The 22,210-nt window shown below is 41.4% G+C and overlaps 3 protein-coding genes across 4 annotated transcripts; 2 read left to right on the top strand and 1 right to left on the bottom strand.

Moving 5' to 3' along the window:
- Positions 1 to 1,903: 1,903 nt before the first annotated feature.
- Positions 1,904 to 6,616, top strand: styx (serine/threonine/tyrosine interacting protein). The gene is made up of 11 exons (XM_012822688.3): positions 1,904 to 2,138; positions 2,712 to 2,744; positions 3,000 to 3,053; positions 3,140 to 3,237; positions 3,622 to 3,682; positions 3,795 to 3,831; positions 3,952 to 3,991; positions 4,087 to 4,137; positions 4,709 to 4,781; positions 4,906 to 4,999; positions 5,993 to 6,616. The coding sequence occupies exons 1-11, from the start codon at positions 2,079 to 2,081 to the stop codon at positions 6,064 to 6,066; spliced, it is 675 nt and encodes a 224-aa protein (XP_012678142.1). The 5' UTR covers positions 1,904 to 2,078; the 3' UTR covers positions 6,067 to 6,616.
- A 1,835-nt stretch (positions 6,617 to 8,451) lies between these two features.
- gnpnat1 (glucosamine-phosphate N-acetyltransferase 1) lies at positions 8,452 to 12,129 on the bottom strand. Of its 2 annotated transcripts, none has more exons than XM_012822942.3 (6): positions 11,987 to 12,129; positions 10,773 to 10,963; positions 10,444 to 10,506; positions 10,159 to 10,286; positions 9,889 to 9,950; positions 8,452 to 9,628 (listed from the first exon to the last, which is right to left on the bottom strand). In XM_012822942.3, exons 2-6 carry the CDS (start codon positions 10,924 to 10,926, stop codon positions 9,481 to 9,483), a joined length of 555 nt encoding a protein of 184 aa, XP_012678396.1. In that variant the 5' UTR covers positions 10,927 to 10,963; positions 11,987 to 12,129; the 3' UTR covers positions 8,452 to 9,480. The 2 variants fall into 2 exon arrangements, with proteins under 2 accessions (XP_012678396.1, XP_012678403.1); XM_012822949.3 differs by having other exon boundaries at positions 11,983 to 12,123.
- Positions 12,130 to 18,491: 6,362 nt separating this feature from the next.
- socs4 (suppressor of cytokine signaling 4) lies at positions 18,492 to 20,395 on the top strand. Its single transcript, XM_012823159.2, has 2 exons — positions 18,492 to 18,685; positions 19,194 to 20,395. The coding sequence occupies exon 2, from the start codon at positions 19,209 to 19,211 to the stop codon at positions 20,373 to 20,375; it is 1,167 nt and encodes a 388-aa protein (XP_012678613.1). The 5' UTR covers positions 18,492 to 18,685; positions 19,194 to 19,208; the 3' UTR covers positions 20,376 to 20,395.
- Positions 20,396 to 22,210: the final 1,815 nt, after the last annotated feature.

Below are 22,210 nucleotides of genomic sequence, written 5' to 3'. Positions count from 1 at the left end.
TTATGTTGTGCCTTCTCCACCAGAGGGATTTCCACTCCATCTCCCAGCGTCCCCGGCGGCGAGGTAATGGCCGCGCCGGAGACATCAAGCACATTCCAAGGGCTGGTCCAATTACGGAAAGATGAGGGGCAGATCTCATTGTGGGAGAACAAAGCCAGGAGTGACACAACTGCTCTTTAAGGGGAGGCCACAGCGGGAGGGGGAGGTGACAGCTGGTTAGAAATATCTATTTGGTCAGTTACTGGAAGGAAAATTTGCAGTTTGTTCATCTCTGGCTCGTCCAGGTGGTGGGACCCGCTGCAACACTTTGGCACAGGAGAGAGAGAGAGAGAGAGAGAGAGAGAGAGAGAGAGAGAGAGAAAGAGGGAGAGAGAGAGAGGGACGAACCAAGGCTGACGAGGAAGGAAGGAAAACAACGCAACCTGTTTGATTTTTGCTCAGCCAGGAAGGAGGAATTTGACTAATTCTTCTATAAAAGCCATATGGCGGGCCCAAATGAAAGCCCTCTCCATAGCAGAGAAGCCTGTCGCATGCTTTACTCAAAGTAGAAGGCATGGCTAGCTCACATCTGAAGTAGGAGAATATTTCTATCAATTTGTATCTTTGTCACACACTAAAAACTGACTTTTTATCCCAACGTAACAACTTCTGTCCCACTGTAACTAAACATGAGCACCAAGATATCTTTGCACCGAGACAACACTTCCCACATAAGCTGACATTCTGTCCAAAACTTGACAGTGTTGTAAGTTCTCTCAAGTAGTCTTCCAAGAACTTCAATGTAAAAACTTTGAACTGTTAGTTTGTCATAGAATCTTCAGTTGAAACTCACTACAAAGGGAAGAGTTGAATTCATCCACATCAGTAGCCTAATATGCAGTGCTACAATTAATTTTAATAAAACATCTCTGTGTGCTTATATCTGTTTTAATCTTCAAAAAGAGTTAACCTTTGTTTACGACACAAAAGCCTCCTACATAGGCTAAAACATAGGTCTACAATTTACAAGCACTTTATTTTTGTCAATTTTTACGTCCTGTAAACGGATCCAACTGTTTCATGGTACAGTAATACCACGCAGACTAGGTCTTATTGAAAACACGGGAGGATTACCTAACAAGCATGTAGAGAAATGTGGTTCCTATAGTCTCTAATCAAGCGAAGTTCAGCCAGGTGACAACGCTAGACTCAGCCCCTTGAACAGTTCCAGGTGCCACTGAGGTTTTTGCAGTATGGTACAGGCCTGCGAGTCTGTCCACATACCACCGCAACAGGAAGTCTAAGATAAAAGAGGCAGCAGATGACATTGGCTATGAATGCTAAACTGAATTCTAACTGAGGTTTACTGGTACTCGTAGCACTCCAATTACAACGGCCTAAAGGCAGAATAAAGTCAACCATGAAATCCACTTTTTGAGGTGAACATAACTCAATGACCCCAGACCATGTGGAAATACTACACCCTCCTGGGGAGTTGAGGAAATTACAAGTCTGTTCAGGACACATATTGTTGTGTAAATTCAAAGAATGTCTGTTTTAATCATGGTTTAAACAAAGCTCTCATATCAAATAATTAAATACTAGGATTTCGACACAATACTTTAACCAAGTTGTTGGTGCATTAAATGTTCCTTTGAAAATAAATGGCAGCATATTTCAATTTACCTTCAGTTTGTCGTCATCTACTGGTCAAGGAGTGCTTGTTAGAAATATCTATGTTTTCAACTTTTTTCATGGTGCAACTAAGTTGCAGGTAAACCATAGCTAAGTTACAAGTCAAATAGTGAGGGGATCTAGGCTAGATGAAGTGTGTCATCTGTTGAGAAGTTACAAAAAAACAAGGCGGCAGTCTGAAACGGTCTGAAAGGACTGACGTTTGGATTGTTTAAGAATTTAGAATTTCACGACGTTCCCTAACTGTCACGTGACTCGCTTGATTAGAAGAAGCATGGCGGACATGCATGCGGAGCTCCAAAACAAACTCCTGATTTTTTTCAGTTAGCTGTATTTTAAAATATTATCCAACCATCGTGACAGCATCCACGTTTACTGCATTGGACGCCCAACTGTACTGCAACATGGACGAGGGGAATAAGCTACAATTCCCCTCACTACCTGCGTCCAAAGAGGATCAATTGGTAGCTATCATGCTAACAAACATCAAACTAGCTAGCTAGCCAGGCAGTAAGCTAAGCTAGATTGCTAGTAATGTGGAAAGGGTTAATAAATAGCAAGATCTCTACTTTCATAAATAAATAAATATGTGTTTTAAATGATTTTGTGTGTGAAGACCGAGAAAAACTATTCGTTTGTCCTATACCCTCATCTTACTGTTCTAACACTTTGCCAACTGAAGCTGTTTATCTTTTGACAACCCCATAGTTGCTTGGTAAAAGGCCTAGCTACAGGGTAATGTGGCTAAGTAGCGTCTGTAAAGCAGATAACATTTGACCAATAGACGTGCATCTAAACCTGGATGTGAAATTGCAACGCTTGAATTTTATTACTTGTCTTAAATGTTAAATTGCGGCATCGAAGACCTTGTTAACTCAGGAGACTTCTTCCTGATTGCTGGACATGATGGGCAAGGAGTAACGTTAGCTGACTGGCGTTGCAATTCATAATGCACAGTCATGACTGAGCAACCATAAGACGACACTGATATCACTTGCTAACGCGTCTTTATCTTTGTTTTTTAATCTGTTACATAGGATTGGGCATATCCGATGAGACGAGAGATGCAGGTACTCAACGCATCACCTGAGCTAAAACTTTTAAAATGCAATTGATAGGCTCCTCAAAGTTAAAGGAGTCTGTGGAGGAGCTATATTACACCTTGTAGTAAGCCTTTGCAGCAGTGGACTAGCATGCAGATGTTGCATTCCACACTGTAACTCGTTCTCAACATATCTCATTACAGTCCAGTTACACAATTGAAACCCATCTAAATGTGTAACGAACTGTAACTACTGTATTTCTTCCTCTCAACTTTCCTCTAGGAAATTCTCCCTGGCCTATTTTTAGGTCCATACTCAGCGGCCATGAAAAGCAAAGTAGGTTCCGCCTGGACCATACCCACAGCTGCTATATGGACAGCGTCCACATAGACCTACCATAATATTTCCTTATTGTGTTTCAGCTTTCTGCACTCGAGAAGAATGGAATAACGCACATAGTATGTGTGAGACAAGACATTGAGGCCAACTTCATCAAGCCAAACTTCCCACTAAAATTTAGGTATGATATGAAAAGTCGACCAGAGATAATGGGAACTTAAAGGTACAGTCTGTGATGCTAGTCCAATACGCATTTGATCCAATTTGGCAGATTGTTACTCACAGTCCTGTAGTTGTCTTTTTTTTTTTATATGTGTGTGCTCAAGCAAACTTTTTACAGTCCTGGCTCTGTAATTGGGAAACAAACTAAGTTGCTTGGACCAAGCCATACACTATTCCAGCCAATCAGCACGTTGCTTCAGGAGTATGAAAGGGAGGGTTATAAGCTTCTGAGCTCAAATGTTAACCTTTCACCAGAATCATGGACTGAATCTTTCACCAGAACGATGTGAAAAGACAAAATGGGTCAGTGTCATGCGGCTGGTTTTGTTTCTTATTTTTCCAGATACCTCGTTTTAGATATTGCCGACAGTCCTGTGGAGAACATCATTAGGTATTTCCCAATGGTATGTTTGAGCGACAGGATTGACATCGTACTACACATAGGGTTGTGTTGAAGTGGTTGGGTCAAGTTCCAATGAAACATTTTGTTTAAATGTCTTTTATTGCTCTCCCCAGACTAAAGAATTTGTCGATGGATGTTTAGAAGCTGGAGGTAATATTTCTTAAGCGGAACAGAAGATTGTTCTAAAGTAGTTGTTTCCATCCATTATTCTGAATAGGTTTACTTCCTTCTGAATAAACTGCATTCATTGATTTTATTTTTGTTTCACAGGAAAGGTACTTGTCCATGGGAATGCAGGGATTTCAAGAAGGTATGAATCACCACAGGTCTTCACCCAATTGGGGAAATTCCAGTCATGCGACTTGAGATTAATATCAATTGAAATGTGACTTGTTTCTCTTCTAGTGCTGCCTTAGTTATTGCCTACCTTATGGAGACGTTTGGCGTTAAATACAGGTATGTCTTTCAGTAGTGGATATTTGAAAGCCAAATTTCCAAATAATAAGTCTCGCATGAAACAAAAATGTGTTAGCCATACATAAAAACATATTGTCTAAACACCTAGAACTATTGGCGTGAATCAAAAGAAATGGTTCTCTGATAAGCATTCTGTTCAATGCCCAAACTTTCTTCATAAACTTTAGCCTTGTTGAGTTGTTATCTTCCCATTTCATTGTTCAGCAAAACCTATTTCAATCATAAATAATTACAGCAAGTACAGAACATGAAGACGATCTGGCCTTAAGGTCACAGTGATTGTACATTGTTACAACGCTTAGAGCAGTAGTCTGTAGGCAGAGAGATATATCTCAATCTTACATTTATCTTGCCTGTGGCTCACAGCGATGGATTCCAGCTAAAACAAGGATACTTTTTATTTTGTGTTTAATTGCCTTTGTAGATCAGATCTGCCACTACCCATAAAACGACATGGCTTTTGTGATACAGAATTGTGATGTATATGGATACGAAGATCCTAATGCACATGTAAGCCATGATGGTGTGTCTTCTTTGCTTTGTCAAACAGGGATGCATTTAGCCACGTACAGGAGAGAAGGTTCTGCATTAATCCCAATATGGGCTTTGTGCATCAGTTACAGGTATGGGACACATGGCCTGAACAGTCATTCAGTCCTAACCACCATGTAAGATATTATCCTGTTTTATGTCGTAACGATATGACCACATAAGATGATTGATTTTTCTTTTTTTTTAATATGCCAGGAATATGAAGCGATCTACCTAGCCAGGCTAACCATTAAAATGATGTCACCTGTCCAGTTGGGGCGACCCTTTTCTATCCAGGCTGGCATGCCAGGTGAGGCATTGGTGCACAAACGAGGCATACGTCCTTTTTATACAGAGATCCTGCAATAATGTATTTAAGACCCCTCATTAGGACGCCTTTGCTTGTCAAACCCAGGTGGCATAATGCCAGTGTGTTCTTTTGACATAGTATGCAGATGCTCCGGAACCAGAGGCGAGGCATTTAGCATTGCATTTAGAAATATCTACCGATAATGCAGCGTACAAGACCATTCCAAACTCGGAAATTTCCAACTTGGAAAATATTCACTCAGAATTTAGTGAGGTGCATTATTTAATCATTTTGACATCATTATCAATATGGTGATTAACCTGACATAGCTTCACAGAGATCTTCACTAAATCAAAGTTAAAAACCTTTTTAAATGCATGAGAGGATGCATGCAGAGGCCGTCTGTTAAACTGAACTAGAAAAACGTTCATAATTATTGATACCCAGCAGATAGAAGGAAAATTCATGAGTCATCCCCAGATTAGTGTGTTCACATTTGGCTCGATTGCTGTCGGAGCTGGGAAATATCATTCCGAGTTGTCTCAAATGTTCCATAACATACGCGTTAGAAACAAACCTACCTGTTACTTCCAAAAACAGTGACGGGTGTCAGCGGGTGCTTGCCAGCCCTGCAGATTTATAGCAGGGTTCATACTCGAGCAAAGTTGGTGTGCATCATGTACAACATGTTAATGCCCATCATGTTGGATTTGTGTGTTCTGACAACACAGTAGTCTTGCTTCATTTTGGGTAGCTGCGAGGCTGCATCACACCCCTGTCCGGCCATGCCGGCTGTCTCTTCTGCACAGACGACGTTCTGGTTCTGTGACTACCTCCACTACCGGCTCAAAGGCGGAACAACAGCAAATGAATTAGATGATGATAATTAGATCACGGTTTCTTTGTCTTGTTTTGGATTTGTCTGTTGCCTTTGCTTTGCATATCTTTTGCACTCTTTACCTTTTTAAACTGATACCTTTCTCATTCTCACAGGAAGTTTGAAAAGAACATTCGAGGAAGATGATGACTTTGGAAGTATGCAAGTTACAGCTGCACAGAATGGATAAGCTTTAATGGGTGTGCTTTAGGGTTTTTTTTTTGTTTGTTTTTTTGTTTTGTTACATTTTTATTGAGATTATGTAAATGTAAATATTTGAACTTTTGTAAGGAATGGGGTTGGGGGGAAAGACTGTTTCTTGTGTCTTGAGACCCATGAAGCTGGGGAGGGGGGTGGGTTAGCTTTGATATTTTTTTTTGTTTGTTTTTGTTTTGTTATTTTCCTGCGGCTGTATATGCACTGATGAGGTTTTTTGCAGTTTTATAGTATTTAAGGCATATTGCATTTGCAGTGGGACGGTATTGCAATAATGCACTTTTGATACTTGAATTCCTGTAATTTAGCAGGTCTAGGGCAGGTTGACAAAAGGGAAGGTAAAGTCAGTCACTGCCTTTGTGGGGGGGGTACTGGGGGGGGTGGGGTCTGAGGCCTGCCTTTTGAGGCTGGGGTCTTAGGGCTTTATGGGGCGTCTCGATGTGAGCCGACGCCCAGCTTAAGAGGAAACAGCTTACCGAAATTTAACCCACTGCTCAATTAAAAAAAAGAAATGGCTAACTTAATTGGTTTGTGTTATTTAAAGCAACAGCATGCAACAATTTGCCATTTTCTGAGGTATGGTTTTATAGGCAACTAGTTTTGGTATCGGTTTCAAATTCATTTTGATGGTGTGCGTTGTCAGTGCGAACGTGCTGCTGTTGGCATTGGCAATTTAAAAAAAAAAAAATTTTATGCCCTTAAGGTTGTATGTCACTAGATGTAGATCAAAACTCCTTTTGGCTGTGGGTCATTCCATGAGATTTGAACTATGGGCATCCACCACACTATCTCAGAATTGACTGATAATCTTTTGTTATGACAAAAAATGACCTTGACCCATGACCTCTTGAGATGACACATCCCATCATTTTAGCTTTCTACTCCCAAAACCTTTTTGTTTAGAATTGTATGTAGTATTTGTGAAAATCACCTTTTAAAGTCACTTTTTTTCAGTTGTTTTTACAGACATTTTTCAGATGATTGGAGGTTAGTAACTTAGTCATATGTTCTGAAATGCGGCATGCTGATTCAGTATGTCCTGCAGATTGCAAGATGTGAAATTTGTTTTATGATGGATGGAATGGCTGAAAAGATATAGAGGGCCAAACACGGTTACAAAATTTGTCTGAATAATATTTAGAGGTATAAAGTCGGGAAAATAAAAGTGTTCAGACCTGATTTTTCAGTTTTGCACCCATGTATAGCATCTGGAATGATTAAAGCATCCGTTTGGATAGTGTCAAACATAAATTAAAAAAATGCTTTTCATGCACTTCGTGACGGGTCAATTTAGCTGGTAGCCGATGTCCATTTACTTGAAATATTTAGGGAACATTTTATGTACATATGAACATATGTTTATTTACATATGTTCAAAATTGCAAGTATGTGTTCCTTCTAGACTAGTTTGTTATGAGCTGCAGATGTATTGTCACTTTTGAATTGATGTTCATTTGTCTAACTCTCCTACTATGCTAAAACAAATAATTACATAGATTATGTCATGGGTCAACTGCGTAAATATGTCCAGAACTTATTACTATTAGAAAGTTCAACATCAATCCAAATCATAAGTATTGTGTTGGGAGTAGGAGGTTTTAATTTTGGGATATGTCATCTCCAAGTGTATTTATCCAGGGGAAAATATCAGCCAATTCTGAGATGGTGTGCTGCAAAGATTTTCCCAGTTTGGTTAAAATGACGTGGAATGACCCCTGTGTTAAAAAGAAAAACAAACAGATGTGTAACTTCTTTTCCATTTTTGCATACACACATCACAAGGATGACTGGCTAAATGCAGTGGGTAAACGGCAAGCATAATGAATCAGAACTACCACACACTGGTTTTTCGATTTCCACCTTAATAGCAGCAAAAAAGTGTCCAGTTTCCAGGTGCACACATAAGGGCTAAAACGCTAACCACAAGTAATGAAAGGATCATCATGCAAACATAGCAGTTTGGGAGGAGTGGAAGCAAAGGCCCCGTTCCAAAGGGGAGCGGGTTAAACTGATGGGGGGAAGCAATAGTGGACTTAGTAGTGAGCTTATGGGAAGTTGACCTTTGTTGCCTCGGATGGACTTCTTTTCCAGCCCCGAGGTAAGCCTGTTTTTTCTCTGCTGTGGCTTTTTACAATCCAAACAAGTGGTTAAAACTACAGTGCCTCACCTTCCTCTGTCTTAGTGTTCGTGGCAGGAAGATATTGAAAATATTTGGAAGGTAGCTGCCCCTTTGCATAGTTAAGATATCCAGTTAGACAACATTTGAACCCAATTCAAACGGAACCTATGTAACATTTATTTTCTGGAACAAACGCATTGTTTTGAGATGATTCAGCTCAAATGACAGCAACCACAGAAGTTGAATAAATAAACTTTTAATAACACCTGGACATTTTATCACCCCATATTTCAAAATAAAATCCTTCAAGTGCTCCCTCCACAATGTGTTTATCCACTTCTGTTTCTGTTACAATAATTCAAGATACCCTCACCACATTAATAAATTACAGTTCTTTTACATAAAAAAGGGAAGAATTCTACTAAAATAGTTTTTAAAAGGAAACAATTTTTTTTTATCTATTTGATAGATGTTCAACCAGAAGTTCAATAAGAAATATATTAAGACCAGTGATCACTTCAGCTGGTTTCAACCATGACAACACCTTCTGCCATAAACCCAAAAACAAAATACAAAAGGTTAAGAGAAAAAAAAAATGTTTTTTTTATTTCAATATATATATATATTAATATATTTGTTTAAATTGCAAAAGTCTTTGGATATTACAACTGAGAAAAGTTACAAAACATTCATCACGTAAGTTACATTCAAGGCAATGTACAGTAGCGCCTTCTTGATTTTGTTTTGTTCTTTCATTTAAGTACTGTAAACTTTCCGTAGACAGTCCCAAACTAGGCTATCCACATCTTTCCATAGAAAAGACCCAAACTAGGCTATCCACATGAGATGAGATGATGTCAACATGCATTCAGATTGATACTACTTTTGTTGGAAAGTTTTTGCTACTAACAGCATTTATGGATTGATGTTTTTTTTCTTTTTCCTAAACTGTTTAATTTTTTTCTCCCAATTTTAAGACCTTTTTGTATCCTCAGTCTGGTGAAATACTACACAGCCTACACATGCATGCCAGTGAGTGTCAACTTAACGTTTCCTGTAAGGCAAAAATGCCTTCTTTCACCAGGTCCTGAATCCTGAGGATGAGGACAGGGATGCTCTCATAGCCGAGGGAGGCTAGTCTCGTGGGTAAAAGCACAATTGAGAGGACAAGGGGACTTCCAGGGGACAGTGCCAGGCCCCCCCCCACACACACACACACACACACACACACACACACCAGCCGATAATCCACAGTCATGATGTCCGAGTTCACTCGAAGAAACGGCACTGCATGTAGGACTCCTCAGAAACGGAGTAGCCAAACTTCTTGTAGAAGTCCACGTTGGTTGACGAGCATTCCAGTGTTATTTTGTAGCACTGCAGCTTCTTACTGAGGAGGGTGAGGGTTGACACTAAGCTGAAACCAAAAATTAGTGAAACGTGAGCGAAGTTTCAAAGATTCAAAACTACGCACCAACAAAATCTACTTTCTTTTTCAGATGCAAGGGCAGCATCTCCTCATTTGCGGCTCTTATCCCCCCCCCCTTAAAATCAGCCCTGCCTGTTATGCCTTAAAGTCAACAACCAGCTATCTAGCACACAACCAGGTGGAAGACAGCGTGTCCCCCACCATGAGTTCTGTGGTGCGGCCTTCATGGCTGCTTCAGTCTTACTCACAGTTTGCCCAGCTGCTTTCCTCTGCATGTACTGCTCACCACCACCTCCTCCACTCGCCCTCTCTGAGAGAAAACACACACACGCACACACACACAAAGATATCTCACTGCACGTACAGAGCGTTCGGGACAATGAAAAAGTACAATGAAAATTGTTGGATGGAGAGATGGATATGATGACTAAAAGGGATGATGAAAATTGTTGGATGGAGATGGATATGATGACTAAAAGGGATGATGAAAATTGTTGGATGGATGGATCATGGGCTACCTTCGCACAGCCGTGGATGAATTTGTGTTCTATGATCAGGGTTGCTGTGGCAACAATTTGTCCGAGTTGTGTGTCCTCTACCACTACGATGTAGTAATCACCACTCTTCCTCATGTGCTCAAAGTTCTCTGTAATTGGTCAAAGCACAAGCAACCTCAGGAACTGCATCGAGGCACAACTGAACAATACTTGACTGTTTACAAAATGAAATATCGTAAGGTACGTGCACATCACATATTCCCAGTATGTGTGATTCTACAGAAATGAGAGAGAACCTGAACTTACTGATAAACTGCTCAGGGGTCACATCCCCTGCCGCTGTGAGTTGAGACAACACTTTGTAGTATCCTAAACCATAAGGAAATATACAAAAACATGAATGCCACTATTTAGCAGAAAGCATGTTCACTGACTCAACCACAACTAACCTAATTTGCAGTCTGCAGTTGCAATATGCCATACAATACAATATGTTATAATAGTGAGCATCTGACTTCTGTACAGTGCTTGAAGACAGTGTTCATTTTTAAAGGGTTTCAACTAAGATATCCCCACATCTGTGTAGTTCCACAAGTAAGCTTCTTGACAGAGCCTGGAGGCAGTGCAAGTCGTACCTTTGTTGAAGTCGGCTGTGCAGAGGGGGCGCAGGAGCAGCCCCTCCCCGGGCTGAGAGGGGCAGATGGGGGGGGAGAAGGACACGGAGCTGCTGCCCCAGTCCAGCTCCTTCAGCAGGGAGGGCTCGAATAGGGGCGTCTCGTCCAGCAACATTCCAGCGGCCTCAGGTGAAGCATGCACACGAAAATCCCTAAACACAATTCAACTGAGCCATCAGTCCAGGCAGATAAGACTGGCAAGCGATTTAGCCTTAATAATGACTATTTTTTTTTTTTTTACATCAGAAAGCGATTTAGCCTTAACAAACACAATACAGCTAGACAGTTAGTAGTTTGTTGACCCTGTGGATTTTGATAAAGCAAATATTTTTCTTGTACCTTCAGCAAGAAAGTTAATAATTGTTGGAATACTCCATGAAGTGGCTTCACTGACTACATTTCCAGTACATTTCATATTTTATGGCCACCCAAAACAACCAATCATTAGATTGAATTGCATGTTCTCTGTCTCTCTTATCTATTCCTCTTTCCAGCACTTCGGTGTGCTGAAAAACTTTTTAGTTTCCTGCAAACCAGGATGTGGAACCTGACACCTGTCAACCTGTCATTAAGACATTTACAGCCACAGCCATTGTATAGTATACAGCATACCTTAGTGACGTGACAAGTAGTTTGTGACCATCAAATCAAGGGTAGATACCTTCAAACTGATAATTTCCCAGGCTAATAAATCTTTATAGCAGTTGCTCTTTAACTTTCAGACAGCGACGTGTACAACAACTTAATGTACAAATTCCGCCAAATAGTTGTTGAAGATTCACATTCAGAGTATGAACTTAAAAGGGTGTTAACTTCTGAAATCATACTTCACACTGACGTGAAAATACTTCACTAGCCAACTGAACTTAGCTGTGATACGTGATACTTAGATGTTTGGTTTACCCCGTTAAATAGTAAAAGAATGTAAGCATGCAGGCAAGCTAATTTGATGCCTTTTTATTACACCTGTGTAATTTTGATAAAACCATGTACCTTAGTGTAACGCAACAGCTAGAGACAGACGGAAACCGATAGAGACTGGATCAAGCCCATGGCAACATTATCCAACAAGGAAACAGTGTTAGCCGGCTAACTAGATACATAGCTAGTGACTGTCAAGCAACAAGAGTTGTGGTCATTTTCAAAAACTAATAAGAAGGATTTTACGTACTCACAGAAAAGCCTAGGTTTGAAACGTCGGCAGGAGTCTCCTTAAATGAATGAATACCTTACCAAACCCCAAAGACAGACAGTATTCCAACGTGACACATTTCCCCCTCCTACTGACTGCATGGTAATGACGTGGCACACATCCCAAGAATACAGGGCGCGGCTCAATGACGTCAAATGAGAATTAAAGTATTTGGTCATGATCCAGGTTTATGGCATTTATCTGTCGCTTTTGTCCAAAGCAGGCAGGAATGGGTTGCATTATGTGTGGCTACATAGGAGATTTCATTATTAAACCCCAGTGTGCACCCATATAAAGGAAGAAAGAGAATAAGACGAGCAGAAAACCATAATAGGCTACTTCCAAATAAAGTTTTGGTTTATAATTGATTTAAGTTTACTATTTAACTTACATTTACATTTAGTCATTTAGCAGACGCTTTTGTCCAAAGCGATGTACAAGGGAGAGAATAGTCAAGCTACGAGCAATAGAACCTGGTGTAACAATAAATAAATACTACTTTACATAAGAAATATAACAAAATGAAATAAAAAGAAACAAAGAACACGCTATCGACGAATGGCTGAATGCAGATGGACACAGCAATATTTTACATGGATAAAACAATAACTTTAACATCAAGTTTCTTACAGTATTTGAAATTTCAATATTTAATTACATAATATGTCAGAAGATTTTAATTGAATTAAATAACAGGCATAGATCCACCTATCTTGTGGATAGCAATCAAATGTCTAACATCAAGTTAACTTCAATGCAGTTATCAATCCTTCACACACTTTACACTAAACGAATGGAAGTGGCAGTGGCTGGGACAGACTGTGCATTACCGTATACCACCATTAGGAGGCCAGAAGAAGCAGAAATGAATTGCAGTTTAACATCAAGGTTTAACTTCTGCTCAATTCATACGGTAAATAATAAAAGTTGCAGCATCGGGCGAAATCCAGTAAACACCTGATTTGGCTGAATCACACAAAACTGGGACTGAAGTGTGACCTGATGAGCGGTGAGATGTGAGCTACCCCTGAAACTCTTCCCACCTGTACTGCAGTGAAGGGGCTTTTCCCCAGTGTGAATCCATTGGTGTCTCTTGAGATTACACATTTGACTAAAAGTCTTTTCACAATGAGAACAATGATATGGCTTTCCCCCAGTATGCGTGATCTGATGGGTGGTGAGATTCGAGCTACTCCTGAAATTCTTCCCACATATAGTGCATTGATGTGGCTTTTCACCTGTATGGATTCTCAGGTGTAACTTGAGAGTAACCATTTGAGTAAAGGTCTTTCCACACTGAGAACACTGATGTGGCTTTTCCCCAGTATGGATCCTCTGGTGTCTCTTGAGATGATGCTTGAGATTAAAGGCTTTTCCACACTGAAGACACGGATGTGGCTTCTCTTCTGTATGTGTGGTCTGATGGCTGGTAAGATGAGTGCTCCTCCTGAAACTCATCCCACATATAGTGCACTGATACGGCTTTTCACCTGTATGGATTCAAAACCTAACTTTAACATCTCGTACCTTAGCTGAGCACCAAGGAGGCCTATTGATCAACTATTAGATACCAGCAAACATCTTAACTCAGGTTTCCTCAGTGCTTGAATCTCCATTCAGATGAAGATTATGAAGGCTTACATGTTAGGAACCTGGATGACAGGTTGCTGTTCTAAAATGGTTTGCTCTCTGTACTTCTTTAAATGGTAATATTTATATTTATTAGCTTGTACTTATATTTCTACTTTTGTTACTGATGTTGTGGCAGACCCTGGGGAAACACAGGTTTTGAAACAGTTCCATTAAAATAGTTGCATAACCATGCCAAATAATAGTAATTCCATTGAAAACTCAACCTATTTTTAATACATATGGTGTGTGCTCCACACACAGAGCCTTGAGGTCAGTCGGTTTAGGTCATGTCACTTGACTCCACGGCAACAATCGATATTGTAGGAGGAGCCTAATAATAATTACAGTTGGACTAAATCTATAATTGGGGTATGGATAGTTGGACTACGAGGCCCCAGTCAGACTTATGATACATAGTCATTGCATAGAGTCAATGATACAGTAACCCAAGAGAGTCATTAGTGGGATCTGGTGGTTCACCTTGCCAGATGCTGTAATGCCAAATAGTGAAATGATGATGGATGATGTGGATGGTCTTTGTTTATTGGTCTGACAGTGCCTGAAAGATCTCAGAGTTGTGGTCACTCATGAAGACATGCTGTCTGCTGTCAAATCATGTTGTTCAATGAGTCAGACTTAGTGTCTGATCAGGATGTTCAATTATAAAGCTGCCAGTCTGTTGTTAAGCTTAATTAAGCATCAGACTGATCAAAACATGATTTCCCCCCTTAGGGGTCTTAAAATGTAAACTGTTCCAACTGTAAACTGTTCATTCTGTATTAATAGTAATGCTCATATGAGACACAACTGAAGAAAAAGAAAGGAGTTTGTTTGATTTTTTGTTTCTTCTCAGCAATAACTTCTAAAATTCTTAATTACACCCTGCCATTGCTCCCCAGGAGTCATGTACTATGGATTATTGGGGCAAGATGTTCCCATGGGGACAGAATGGCTGTCTGCAAGGGTGTTCCGGGATCACTGGCGTTTCTCTCAGGTGATGTTTGTGCATCTCTTCTATTAAAGTTGGGCTCCAGAGTGGGAAAAGAGCCTTCGCTCCTGTTGCCTATACCAGCAGATCTGCAGTGTTTCGATATACAGTACATACCATAGTAGTTGGTTTCATTAGATGCATTCCTGCCTCCTACTTGCATTTCTGCACTTTTCTTAGTAACAAACAGGATTGAAAGGAAGGATTGAAATGCATTTCATTTTGTGGTACTTCAAAGTTCAAATCCCCCCCTAGGAGGTTTTGGAGCTTCCCTGTTGATCCCTGTTGTAAAGAAACTTGCTGTATTGGCTGTATATAGGCAGACAGTTACTGGAACTCCCATGTCTCTTGTATTGATTTTTTTCCCCTCTTGTGCTGTCCAACATTAAGACAAATACATTGAGCACGTTAGCCCTTTCAAATGATTTCAGGCTAACTGCACGGCACGTCAGGACTATGAGGCACCAGGAAGACATGGGCCCGCACAAAAAGGCTCTCCAGGATGTCAGAGATGGAAAAAAAATTGACAGGGTCTTCCGTCATTTTTCCACATATTGGCAGCACTGATTCATTAAGTGGTGGGGGGAGACTTAGAAAATATGTTATATGTGCAATTTTGGGAGCTGGTCCAAGCTGGTTCCCCTTCAAAGGATACAGTATTTTCTGGCAGTAATCCAACTCCAAGTCGGGTCAATTTACATAAATCTGTGGCGTCTTGATATTTCTTATCTTTTCTTAATCAGTTTTTTGAGAAGACCATTATGTTCTGTCTTGTAACATTGCAAAGATAACAGACAAGCCTGCATCCTGCCTATTCAAGTGAAGTGTGTATCCTGGCCAGGAGCGATAAAGGATTAGCAATGCACACATGATTATTGCTGACATTATGCATCACATTACCGTTTCAAATGCCATTCTATGTTATATTAATGGTTCAGAATGCTTACTGCTTGTGGAATATAATACACGCATGCACACGGTCTGTGTGCGTGTGTGTGTATGTGTGTGTGTGTGTATGTGTGTGTGTGTGTGTGTGTGTCTGCGCGTGTGTATTTATGTATGTATGTATGTATGTATGTATGTATGTATGTATGTATGTATGTATGTATGTATGTATGTATGATGTATGTATGTATGTATGTATGTATGAATGATTGCATGCATGCTTATATGCATGTTTATATATACATTTACTGTTTATCATGTATTTACTGTAATAATTAAAGATTTCAGATAGTATTATGTATAGTCCCTGACCAACACGTTAGAGAGTTAGATGTTAGAGAGGTCATTCATACATCTTCCTCAGCTGTAGGGGAAACTGAGACGCAGCAGGTATTGAATGAGGCGTTCGGGAAATAGGGGGGCAGCGGCCAAAAAGAGTGGCAGGCAGAAAGCTGATCCACTGGTTCACATGACTCCAGCATGGAGCATTGCATTGATGCAGTGATGATACAAATCTGGGTGATATGGCCTGTCTGCTAGTAATGGGTATATTGGGACATGAAGTATGAGATGCGTCCTGCTTTCACAGTCCGTGTGTGGGGGCAACATTATGGGACTGTTTAGTTAAGGAAATGCAGCGTTCGTTTGTTTGTGTTGATTCTGTAAGGCCATAAGTTTCAGTATGTTCAGGCAGTTATCAATGGCTCATTTTACCATAACGTTGTGATATCCATCTGTACAATGACATCACATTAACTGCTCGTATAGTACATTGTGCCACTCTTTAAATTTCTTAAAGAAATCTGGAATCAGCATAATTTTTTTAACTCACATGCCATTCTGAATTCTGTGAATGGATGTGCTTCCCATATCTATTCACTGAACCAGAAGCCTACTATCAGTCTTGTGAGGGGAAAAAAGCAAACACAGAAACACTGGTCAGCACACCTCAGCTGCCATTCGCTGTGGCTTCAGCTGTTGCCTTTGCACACTGATACAGATCAATGCAGAGAGAGGGAGCGCGTGCCGCACAGACCGGTGGAGCCAGAGACTTCCCCCATGATTAGATTAGTCTTTCTGCATAACTCAGAGGGCCACCTCATCCTCATCTCGTTCGCACAAGCTGCTCCAGTAGCAGTGCTGCGGCGCGCTAATGACAGCAGCATGATGTGTGTGTGTGTGTGTGTGTGTGTGTGTGTGTGTGGGGGGGGGGGGGGGGGGGGGGGGGGGGGGGTGTTTAGGGGAAACACACACAAAGACACAGTTTTTCGTTTTTCAGCAGTGCAGGTATAGCCTACTGTAGGCCAGGATGTCTGCAGATATCTTGGGCTGTTTAAAGTCTGATTAACAAGTCTTGTAGGAGGTGTGTACATTTCTGCCCGATGCCGGTCTTGGAGGAATAGTGCTCGTAAAGCTGCAGAGAAACCTGGGGGACCTTGATTGCATTTCCGAACTGGATACAGTGCGATATAAAATATTCATGATGCCCCCCATGCCACTCGGTTGTTGGTCAGATCGATGGAACAGTAATATCGGGCATATCAGCGGCCTCCTTTATCAGGCCCCTGTGCTGCCATGATGAGCTGTGCCATGTTAATGGGTACAATGTGTTTCTGTCTTCTTCCTGAATGGGTAATCACAGAACATGAATGTCCTAGGCAGTATTGGTCATGACTAATGGGTGACCGATATCCCATCAAGTTATGTATTCTACTAAAAGCATGATTTTATCAGAGGTGTCAGGATGTCATCAGCCTCTCAAAACATCTCACCTGTGGGGTGAAATTAAACACTGAATAGTCCTCTGTCCAAGGTCCTGAGAAAATAGTTTGTCAATTGTATACAGGCCTGGTTCATTGGTACAAAAATAACATAAAAATTGAATTCCTTCAATCTGAGATTTAGACTGCACAGAAATGATTCATCAAGAAACTCATTTTCAAACTTCATTTAGAGAAGCAACATTTTCCCTGTAAGAGTAGGCTAATACATTAGACAGCTTGTCATGGGTGGCAGGTGGTGGGCCTAGTTGTAGACTTATTTGGACAAGATGGCACTTACTGAATATTTAATAACATGTTCAGAGAGAGGTGTGTCACTGCAGAGTGATCTCATCTTTAAATCTCTACCTCACCCACCATCTCCTCAGTTTAATCTACAAATGTAAAATAGTTCTTCAGTGATTAATAATATATTAGAGCACAATGAACTGTTTGTCAGGGGATTCGAACAGGCTAGTCGTTAGTAAAAACTTGGACATGACATCAACCTTTTAATGACTAGCCTGCATAAGCAGTGCTAACAAGTTATTGGATTTGGCCTGTAATCCTTTTAGGCTGCCGGATGCAAGGCATCCACTATCTCTTTTTTTTCTTGACATTTGACACTGGATTTTAAGGAGGTTAGTGAAAACGACATATGGATCTGAGAGGGTCCCGTGTCAAAATGTCTTTATTCTGTGTTGAGCGACACGGAAATCGCCGGATGCAGGAAGAGCCGTATCGATCAAGAAATCAATAAATCAAGCACTCAATGCTATCTAAAGGCTTACACCGTTTCCTTTCCAACGAGGCTGTCCGGCTAAACAGAAGAGTCTATTATTATCGACTAATTACACTGACGGCGATGGCTGATTGATGACTCCACCAATCGCCATTTGAATTATTGGGTTTTAATAAATTAGTTACAAGAAGCATGAACTTCTTCAAGCCTATGTGGGCCTATAATTCATATAATACACCAATACGGGTATATATAAGGTATGAAGTCCTTGAGGCTAACGCTCAACTCCTAATGTCATCAATTAATTCCTTTTTTCTTCTCCTCCTCCTTTCTTCGCTGCCACTTAATGTGGGAGTAGCGGACGGGTCCTTCCGTTTGGTGAAGTAGATGGCCTGCCCCCTGAAATTACTGGACTACATCCTGGATACAGAGGAGACGCACATTCTCCCTGGGATTGATACTGGAGAAGTCTATAAGAGGAGGCGGAGAACCACGTCGCACTTCAGTCTGGGACTATCGGAGATAACGGACACAACATATGTTTGATTTAGACTGAAGGACCATACCAACATTAAGCATTTTACAACCGAATTCGACTAGATAATCATTTGAGAGGTGAGTTATGGCAGTACATTAAGAAGATTTTCTAAAAAGCATTTGACATATTTGAGTTTGATTTGAGCACATATGTTTACCATAGAAAACCTTATTTGTAATGAATTTAAAGAAAATCTTAGATGATGACCATGATCATAAATCCTTGTTAATATGATATGCTCATCCAAATTCATGGTGTAACCTTGTAGTGTGCATGTCCAGGCATGTCTCTTATCTAGGCAGTGAGCTTGTCAAGAGCTGTTCTGTTATTGCATTTAAGTTGCCATTGCATGTTTGCAAATGTCGTAATTACCCTAAGTGTCTCAGTGACACAAAAATGGTTCAAAGTCTTAAATGATTTATTTCGAATTCAATTTTTAAAGAGATTTTACTCCTTAGTTTGGGATGAATTGATTTTCCACCATCACAATCATAAACCCTCCACTGCTTTCTAACCAGTGCATGTCATTTATTTTATATGTGCGGGCCTTCTTTTTAGATAGTGATTGACATTTCTGTCACACAGACTAAAGGGGCAGGAATGTCAGAGAAGAAATCCCGAAACCCTGACGCCCGCCCCAAAAACCTGCGAAGCTGGAGTGCAGACAGTTATGTGTGGAGCAGAAAGAAGCGTTCCCGAGCCTCCCAGAACGACACCCGGGTCTGGGGAGATGACAACGAGGGCCCCGAGGACCAGGGGGCACGCTCAGCATCCAGCTCCCGCCGCTGGAGAGAGAGGAAGTGCAGCTGCTCGCTCCTCACCGACGGAGACCTGGACGTACCCTGCAGGAAAGCGTTGTCACGGCGATCCCTGCGGCAGAAATTCCAGGACGCCATGGGTCAGTGTCTTCCTCTTCGTACGCACCACCACCACCATCACCACCACCACCACCACGCGCCTGGGGCCTCTCGCCCGTTCTCTGTTCTGCTGTGGTCCAAGCGGAAGATCCACGTGTCTGAGCTCATGGAGGACAAGTGCCCCTTCTCCCCCAAGTCTGAGCTGGCTCAGTGTTGGCACCTTATAAAGAAACACGGGGCTCCCGGGAGGCCTGCACTGGGGACAGCGGCTGAACGCAAAGCCTCGCTCGCCCCCTCCTCGCCTCCAGCTCTGATCTCATGGGAGGAGATGTCCTCTCAATCCTCCCAGAGGACCCAGAGTCTGGACGACTGGGACCCATCCTGTCGCCACGACAACTCGGATGACTGCTGTTCCTACACCGACTACATCCTGGTGCCGGACCTGCTTCAGATCAACAACAACCCGTGCTACTGGGGCGTTCTGGACCGGTTTCAGGCGGAAGAGCTCCTGGAGGGCCAACCGGAGGGCACCTTCCTGCTCCGCGACTCGGCCCAGGACGAGTTTCTCTTCTCGGTCAGCTTCCGCCGCTACAGCCGCTCGCTGCACGCTCGCATCGAGCAGAGCGGCAAGCGATTTAGCTTTGACGGCCGCGACCCGTGCATGTACCAGGACTCCAGCGTCACAGGCCTCCTCAGGCACTACAGCGACCCGGCCACCTGTCTCTTCTTCGAGCCCCTGCTGTCCCGCCCGCTGCCCAGGACCTTCCCCTTCTCTCTGCAGCACCTATGCAGGGCTATGGTGTGCAGCCGCACCACCTATCAGGGCATCGAGGCTCTGTCCCTGCCCTGTCCCCTGAGGGACTACCTCAGGCAGTACCACTTCAAATGCAGTGGAGCCTGCGCTGTTTAAGACTGGGAGACAAGACTCAAGTTTTTGATGAGGATATGTGCAAATGGATGTTGTGAACTGAGAGAGACAATGCGAATGTACACACAATGTGTTCTTACTCCCTCTTGTGTTTTTTTTTGTGAGGGGGTAATGGGACACATGGGTTATTTCTTCATTTAAAAAAAAAAAGTTTGTTCATGGTAAATGGTGCAAAATATTAGATCCATTTCAACAGTTTTGTAGGGTATAATGGTACACATGATACACAAGTTTTGGTCAAACACAGGCATCTGATCATTTCAAACAGCATGACTCTGTAAGTAGATATGTCTTCAAATTAGCACAAATCTTCAATCATTTAGCTTCTATTCACTATACCACTATTCATCATTCGTTTTAAATATTTATGTCTTTCATAAAATGCCTTATATTGGTACTTACTTAAAAGTCCTCACTTTGCATCTGAATACTGTTTGCTTGTCAGGGATGTATGGACAGTGTAGCATCAGAAACATTCCACAAGATGGCGGTACTAACAAACGATTCATATTTGCCATCACAGTGAATGACATTGAAGGGCTATCTAAAGGTTTCAAGTTGATTTTTCATAAATCTTAACAAACTCTCCAATGTTCTTACTGTCTTACATTTATAAAACCTTAAACATCTGAAAGACATAGTTAGAAGCTGTGGCAAAGTCATGGAAGGAAAATAAAGGTGCCTCTTAAATTGTTGTTTGGAATCAGATATAAACATGTAAAAGTTTGAAGCCATGTGCATTTAACTATCATTTCCCGACATCAAACCCTGCACTTTTATGTTTGTCACATTTCTACTATCTCATAGGTGGATTTAAAAACACTGTGACTTCACAATATCACTGGAATTATTACAAAGCACATTGCATCCTCTGCATTTCTTTACTGAATATTGTGCACATTTAAATACATCCAATAAACATAATTCAGCAGCACAGTCACGAGTAATCACTCTTGCCAGTTTCCATTCAACTTTTTCTTTCCCCAGTTTATATGTCAAATCGGTGCCCATCCTATTTAAAGAGAGGAAGTAGATACAATTAGCTGCCTACGTGAAATATATTGCTGCTGTAAGCAGAGAGAGACTGTGGGGAGTTAGGTTCATCATGGTCGGAGCAGAGGAGACAGCACAGGAAGTCAGGTTCCGCACATAGACATGATTTCATCAAGCTCATTGGATAATGCGGGTCTGGGCATGAGCAGATCATTTTAACCAGCTTAATCATTATCTCTCAGTCTTCTGGTCTGACCTCTAGCAATTCGTGAAAATGTGAGAAAATCATACATATTGGTTTGAAAATGTAACTGTGTTCTTCTCAGTGAATAAGGCTAGGATCACAGTGACTGGAGTCACAATAATTGACCTGCAGACACATCAAAATGTACATAATATTCACATCTCATGATTAATTGATTATTACACAGCTTCATTTCAAATTTGTCTGATACTGACTGGTATCAATATCTTTGCAAGGAAGAGTAGGCTACAACAGACGCTGGATCCATCTGCAACCAAATCAAAGCCAGATCAGGTCTAAAATCAGCTGATATCAGGATGAGAGGCACAGATCTAGAAACTGATGTTATTTGTTATTTTGCATACAACGGGAAGACAATTTACTACCACTGTCTACACCAGAGGTAACTGCGTTAACAGCCTCATTGGACTGCAGACAGACACTGAGGACGGGACTATTAGATTTCTTTGCAGTGATATTCAAAACAGGACTGCTTTCCCCCATATCAGATTACAAACAGAGCCATGCGTCTCTCTCTCTCTCTCTCTCTCTCTCTGTTCAACCACAAAGTAGACTGGAC

The sequence above is a fragment of the Clupea harengus genome, chromosome 14 (genome assembly GCF_900700415.2).
Source record: "Clupea harengus chromosome 14, Ch_v2.0.2, whole genome shotgun sequence".
NCBI classification, from domain to species: domain Eukaryota; kingdom Metazoa; phylum Chordata; class Actinopteri; order Clupeiformes; family Clupeidae; genus Clupea; species Clupea harengus.
Note: the sequence above shows the minus strand (reverse complement) of the source record. Positions and strands in the feature narration are given on the sequence as shown.

What these genes read in the sequence shown, in the direction of transcription:
- styx (XM_012822688.3), top strand. Translation starts at nt 2,079, where the DNA reads ATGGACGAGGGGAATAAGCTACAATTCCCCTCACTACCTGCGTCCAAA. An exon ending in CGTCCAAAGAGGATCAATTG is followed by an intron (nt 2,139 to 2,711) that starts GTAGCTATCATG and finishes TCTGTTACATAG; the next exon opens with GATTGGGCATATCCGATGAG. An exon ending in AACTTCCCACTAAAATTTAG is followed by an intron (nt 3,238 to 3,621) that starts GTATGATATGAA and finishes TTATTTTTCCAG; the next exon opens with ATACCTCGTTTTAGATATTG.
- gnpnat1 (XM_012822942.3), bottom strand. Translation starts at nt 10,926, where the DNA reads ATGTTGCTGGACGAGACGCCCCTATTCGAGCCCTCCCTGCTGAAGGAG. An exon ending in CACAGCCGACTTCAACAAAG is followed by an intron (nt 10,507 to 10,772) that starts GTACGACTTGCA and finishes CTTATGGTTTAG; the next exon opens with GATACTACAAAGTGTTGTCT. An exon ending in GGAAAGCAGCTGGGCAAACT is followed by an intron (nt 9,629 to 9,888) that starts GTGAGTAAGACT and finishes TTTTGGTTTCAG; the next exon opens with CTTAGTGTCAACCCTCACCC.
- socs4 (XM_012823159.2), top strand. Translation starts at nt 19,209, where the DNA reads ATGTCAGAGAAGAAATCCCGAAACCCTGACGCCCGCCCCAAAAACCTG.